Source organism: Polychytrium aggregatum, assembly GCF_025602895.1.
Source record: "Polychytrium aggregatum strain JEL109 chromosome Unknown BJ171scaffold_7, whole genome shotgun sequence".
Lineage (NCBI taxonomy): Eukaryota > Fungi > Chytridiomycota > Chytridiomycetes > Polychytriales > Polychytrium > Polychytrium aggregatum.
The window spans coordinates 1,092,354-1,098,701 of record NW_026516209.1 but is presented as its reverse complement, the minus strand read 5'-3'; the positions used below and the strand labels follow the sequence as shown (position 1 = coordinate 1,098,701).

Genomic DNA, 6,348 nt, shown 5'->3' with positions numbered 1-6,348 from the left:
TCATATATATATGTAAATCGCTAATTTTGGGAGCCTTTTTTTCACGGGTATTTTGTCAACCAACGTACTTATATCCACGCATACAAGCTTTTTGCTGCTCCCTACTCGATTCGATTTCGGCCAGTTTTTATCATCGAGCTGACTTTCATTCTTCAGGATATCTATGGATACGGTTCTTCGTGATGTTGCAGGTTTTTTTTTTTTTTTTTTTTTTTTTTTTTTTTTTTTTTTACATGAGGATGTGAGGCAGTCTTGTACTGTGTTTAGTTAGTATCGTCCCTTGGCCTCGGATTCTCTGTTGGTTCAGCTTCCATCAAATGTGTAAGTATACTATCGACCACGGGCTGTTGGTATATTTGAAAGAAATTTTTTATTTAATAAGCAGGTTTTCCACCAGATTCTTAAATTTTGACTCAGCTCCATTTCTGTTTGATAAACAGTATGAGGCTGCCATAGTCGCTGTTCGATTTAATACATGTCTTTTCACAACTTACAGGCATTGTGTAGACAGATCAGCGAACGAGGTTACGCTTAGTGATATTATTTAAATTGTTTTGTGCAATGCGATTTCCTTGATCGGCTGACTTTTGATACCAGTAGGCGGCGGTTTGGCTGCTTTTCATGACCCCATAACCGTATTCGTAGCACCAACCAAGGTTATTTTGACTGGTGGAATCGCCTTGTTCGGCCGATTTTTGGTACCAGTATACAGCCGCTCTGTGATCCTGAACGAGGCCGTAACCGTTCCGGTACATCCAACCCAGACCATTTTGGCCATGTGGGTTCTCCTGGTCTGCCGACTTACGATACCATTCAATCGCCTTTGAGTAGCTTTGGGCAACACCACGACCATTCGAGTAGCATCGTCCAACGATGCTCTGCGCATAGGAATCGCCCTGGTCGGCAGCTTTCAAGTACCACCAGAAAGCTTGGGTATGATCGACATTCACACCCCAACCTCTGCTGAAGGAGCGACCGAGCCAAAGTTGGCTACCAGAGACACCTTGATTTGCGAGCTCTTTGAGCATATCAATGGCTTTGCTATAGTTCTTCGGAGTCCCGTACCCGCAAACGTAGCATATGGCCGTCATATGTCTGCAGAGCCAGTCCGTTTCTGATCCATCGACACAGAGATCAAAAAATTTGCGGGCACCGGCTGAATTTGAGGAAACGATGGTTTCCGAGTCCAGTATACACTCTCCAAGATCAAATTCCTGTGTCCGACTGCTTCGCATCATATTCACCCCTTTCAGTTTGTCTTGTCTTATCCCTCGTCCGATGTAGCTGCAGTAGCCAATCACGAAGGTGGCTATCGGCTTCAGTATAGGGTCATCCGACCGATTTACGACCTCTTGCAAGTAAAAAACAGCGTCGTTGTCGCTCTGAGCCCCGTTGATCCCGAGGAGATAAGCCCACCCAATTTGAAAGTATAGTTCGGGGCTTTGTTCATTGGCTTGTGCCCTTGAAAGTCGAGGTAATGGATTCAAATCCCAGGTTGGTTTCTTGTTGCGATCGCAGTCTGTTGGATTATTATTGTGGGGTTCTGGCCTCCAGTCGCTGGTGTTCAGCCACAAACTATCAGATGTATGAACTGCTTGATGGGGAGTTGCCGTTATCCCCGGAAGTGCTTGATCAAATGTGTCTGCAGGGTTTATGCTCAATAAAGTCGAGCTGTTTCCAATGCTTTCTCTTATTTCATAGTGTCGAATCGATGAGATTAGTCGGTTTGAATGGATCGATTGAGTCGAGTCGAGGCTTGAGTGAAGTTGACGTGAAGGCAACTGAGGTATCAACAAAATACCTTCGGTCTGTACTGTTTCGGCGTGTTGGGAGGGTGTGGTTGATATCATATTGGTAAACGCTAAGATTTGATCGTGACCAAATTTGTTTGGTGACTTGTACGCGCTCAGTTGGCTCAAAATATCCACAAAACTTGGTCTATGATAGGGATCCTGATGCCAACACGACTCAACGAGGCTCCATATTTGGTCGGGAATACCATCGAATCTCTTTGGCCTCTTTCCTTTGCAAACTTGTCTAACGACTGTCATTTGATGCATAGGGCCGCCGTCTTTTGTTACCCATGTGTCTCTACCATCCTTGAGGATTTCAAAAAACGTGACTCCAAATGCGTAGACATCTGTCTCTCTCGAAGAACCAGTTGGCTCTTCATCGTCCAACATTTCAGGAGCCATATATATGACGGTCCCGCAAATCGAGTTATTTGTGCGCGATCTTTGAGATCTGATCGATGTGCGTTTAGTTTTTGCTAGACCAAAGTCGGCAATGACGGCATTGTTTCCCGAATCGATAAAGACGTTGTCGCTTTTAAGGTCGGCATGGATTATACCGTTGCTGTGGAGATATGCCATTCCTGAGGCGACTTGATACATGAGCCGCAACTTGTCTGAGATGGACCGTCGACACGCAGGATCAGAGACAAATGACCGTAGCGTACCATTCTTCATAAAAGGTGATACCATAAATGGTTTCTCGACAAGATCGCAGGCTCCATGAAGCGGTAAGATATTGGAGTGATTCAGTTTGTACCATATTTCAATCTCTCGGCGGAACTCTTTGATTTCTTCTTCGCCATATTTGGCCAAGAGCTGTTTGATAGCAACGTCCGAGCCGAAATAGGTGGCAGTGTAAACCTCCCCAAACCCTCCCTGAGCAATTGGTTCGTCCGAGCGATTGGTTATTGAGTTTGGAGCTATACGCCAGGTCTCTTTGACAACTGAACGAGCCACTCGAGATTCGCTTTGTAGCATATGGAGGAGTGGTACCACCACCGATTGAATAATTCCTTTGGCGACCTCACCATCCTCTATTAAGGCATGGAGGCTGTGCGTAACCCGCCGAACTTGCCACTGTTTCTGATTTTCGAGCGAGATTCCGATCTTGGTAAGAGCTGCTTGGTCATTTTGATCGAGTAAACTGGCTATGTTGGTGATAAAGCGGTGATGTTGTGCCTCATCTTCTTGAATTGCCTGTCTCAAGTCCGTCTGATCAACCATACTAGTGTCGGTGGCGTGTGCGAGTGCTGATGCAGCACTTTGCCTTAGTGCATCAAGCTCTTGGATAAATTTGATGATTCTCTTGCGTACAAGCTGAGCCTTGAGCGTTTTTTCGACCTTGAGCCAATTACCGACTTCATCAATATAGTACCGACGTACTTGACAATGAAAATTTTCAAAACAACTGACTTGGTTATCGAAAACAAGTAGGTCGGACTGAAACTGAGAAAGGGTCTGAAGTATTTCATACGAATGGTTCACGAAGACTGTCCAAGACCTTTGATTTTCTTCATCTTGTTGGATGATCGAGAAAAGCACTCGAGCTGATTGTAACGTCTCACGAAAAAGATCGCTACAGCAGTTCCGAAGAAGGACAGCTATACCAGCCACGACAGCAGTTATCTCCAACATCGATGGTCTCAAGTTTTGATAATGATACAGTGGTAAATTATTTGGGATTGAAACTGGGGGGGGGGAGAGTCCTAAGACCAAAGCGGACAGGGTCTGGTGTGTGGGTAACAAAATCAGGAGGAATCCTAACGAGGGAAGCAAGAGCACGAGAGAGAGAGGGCGTATGAGGGCAAAGAGACGAAGACAGAGAGCGAGACGAAAAGAGAGGCGAAAGAGAGACGAAAAGAGAGACGGAAAGAGAGTGACTCAGTGTAGAGATTTTGACCGATCAACCGATGTGGCGGGGGACTTGACCTCGTTTTGAGCAACATTTTCTTTTGGGGGGGGGGAGGATAAAGAATCGGACGGCTCCCGGTCAGTCCAAGCCACACGGCAAATTGTCACGAGGGGACACCTTGGTTTCAGGCCACAGATTGGAGGACCAATCGGATTTTGTGCTTGCTGTGCTCCTCTCGAGCAGATGACCTGCCTGGGTATTTCCAATTCCGGATTATCCTGCATTACTTGTGTACGCTGCACGCCAATCAGAGGTCAAGTTTACCATCGCTATCCTGGGGAGTTTTTTTGTTTGTTTGTTTTGTTTTTGTTTTTGTTTCAATAGCGCCGTTGTCCTGGTGTATGCTTACCGCAAAAGCGCACGGTGTGGGCGCAGGCGTAAATAGATTTAATTGGTTGACTGGCGTGCACGTGTGTCATACGAACATGAAACCTACCACGGACCACATGGTCACCCGATTGCTGAGCAAAATGGCCGCCAATCGCGGACAGGCTCCACCATTCTGTAACGCTTCCCCAAACCAGCCCATCGCAAGCATGTGGCGGTCATTTGGGCCACTCGCAATATTACGTCTATCCAACTTGGGGTGGTCTTCGCGAGATGACGCGCTCCAACTGAAACCCGTGGTGTTACGAGCTTGGAAGACCAAGCAACCTCGCTACACTCACAAAAGAGCGAAACGACCAAAAAGGCATCGGCCTCATCGTTGTGTAATTGTGGTGGCTTAAGCTTGTTAGGCTTGCTGGGTTGCTAGGCTTTACCCGTATTCTGCATAAATAGCCATCGCCACCTCCCGTCGTCTACGCGGGCCAGGAGTCAGCCCGTAGACGACGAGCAGCCACGATCTACATCGTTGGCTTTCCCTCATACCAATCGCCTGGACTGCCTATACCTGTGGTTTGGCTCACTTGCTGAGTGTATTGATCTCTCGAGGTATAGAAAAGCGACTATCTTCTGGGATTTCTGATGGATGCTATTTCTTGGGACGCATCGCGAATTTTGTCTAGCTCTACTGGCTCGCACAACTTACACCTTGCTTAACAACAAAAAAAGAATGAGAACTATTCTACTTGTTGGAAAAACTGGCCTTGGAAAGACGACCTTTACCAATTATCTGACTGGCGCCAATAATCGAACTGGTGGTGGCGGAATCAGTGTCACCACAGATCCGGAAGAAACCGTTTTCTTGTATAATGGCATCAATTGTCGCGTTGTCGATATGCCGGGTTTCAGTGATGTGAGAAAGGATGGCCAGAAGGCCATCAACGACTCCACCATACACCGATGGATTCTCGAGCAAGTTAGCAAGAGTGAAGTTGTTGGCGTTGTCATGTTTGTCACTCAAGATGACGTGCTGAACTCTCGACTTAGTAGAGAAGTCATCGCCCTCATGGAAATCATGACTACTCGATTTGTTGGATACGAATCCATGTGCTTCTATGCTATTTCTGGTCGAAGCATGCCTGGAGATATGCATGAATTTATCCGCATGTCTCTGGGTGTCGTTGCTTCCGGAAAGCTCCGCGTTATGGGCTTGAGTTCCGACAACTGGGCTCGCTGCAAGAACAAGGACTTTTCCAGGGTCAAAAGCTGGTGTTTGCAGAGGCTCCAGAGCCCTGAGCCACGCCTCGTTCCCAGAGTAACCACAGACACCTGCAAGCGCTGTGGAATCAAGGCCGACCCCCTCATCGAAATTAGTCAATGCCAATATCATGGTTCTTCTGGGTCGCTCATCCATGGCAACAAAACTCACAAAAAACATCGCCTTCCTGTTTCAAACGCCCATTTCGGAACTTGGAGAACTGATCCCACAAACATGTGTCGCGGACCCTGGTCCTGCTGTGGCTCAAGAAAAAAAGAAAGCCCTTGCAGATATATGACATATCCATGCTGTCGACAAGCGTCTGATGATGCTGGATGTCTTGAAATCTGCAACAATTGCGAAAGACAAGTCACCACAGAGGGGTGCCAAGGAAGCTGCCGAAATTGTGAAAAACCCATGGTTCATCAAGGTTGCCAGAGAGAACCATCTCATTCATGGAAGGGAGAGATTGTCCCATTTAAAATCAATATCGAGGAAAGTCAAGACCTCCCTGTGATTGATGAAGAGGATTTTGAACGATTCTACGATGACTATGGTGAAACGGAAGGGGCTGATATGTATGCTCACGCAACCTTTATGTTCGGCGAATTCGCTCGAAAAGTGGTCTCTGGATTTTCCTCTCGGCGCTGAATGAGGAGAATGAAGTGAATTCCAAATGAATGGACCAATCATCCTTTGAATAGGAAAGTTCAACCCTTAGCCTTCCGCACCCTTTGCAAATATGTCATAGGCGCAACTTTTTGCATCTCATGCCTTGAGTTTATGGTCTTTTTCTTTCTCTACCCAACTTCTCCCTTTGTGCGACCGGCTTCCGTTGGCAAAATTGGTCACCTACTTGATCGGTCGCCTCAAACCGAAACTTACGCCCTTATCACACTGAGGTCGGCCATTATTTCGGCCTTGCCAAGTTAAAGCTTATCCGCTGAAAGTCCTGTTTGCTTGCAAGGATCCTTGTTAGCCCACTTAACAGCTCTCCTACAGAGATTTTAAATCGGAGCCCTAAGTGAATCAGCACAAATAAAGACGATCAATATCCCTGA

The 6,348-nt window shown here is 46.7% G+C and overlaps 3 protein-coding genes across 3 annotated transcripts; 1 reads left to right on the top strand and 2 right to left on the bottom strand.

Moving 5' to 3' along the window:
* Positions 1-512: 512 nt before the first annotated feature.
* BJ171DRAFT_420877 (uncharacterized protein) lies at positions 513-1,235 on the bottom strand (the record flags this gene model as incomplete). Its single annotated transcript, XM_053107457.1, has 1 exon — positions 513-1,235. One exon carries the CDS (start codon positions 1,233-1,235, stop codon positions 513-515), a length of 723 nt encoding a protein of 240 aa, XP_052969812.1.
* Positions 1,236-1,904: 669 nt separating this feature from the next.
* BJ171DRAFT_420774 (kinase-like domain-containing protein) lies at positions 1,905-2,771 on the bottom strand (the record flags this gene model as incomplete). The annotated part of the gene is made up of 1 exon (XM_053107449.1): positions 1,905-2,771. A coding segment is annotated over one exon (867 nt), but the record flags the coding sequence as incomplete, so codon positions are not given.
* Positions 2,772-4,884: 2,113 nt separating this feature from the next.
* On the top strand, positions 4,885-6,348 carry BJ171DRAFT_493651 (uncharacterized protein; the record flags this gene model as incomplete). Its single annotated transcript, XM_053109933.1, has 1 exon — positions 4,885-6,348. A coding segment is annotated over one exon (978 nt), but the record flags the coding sequence as incomplete, so codon positions are not given.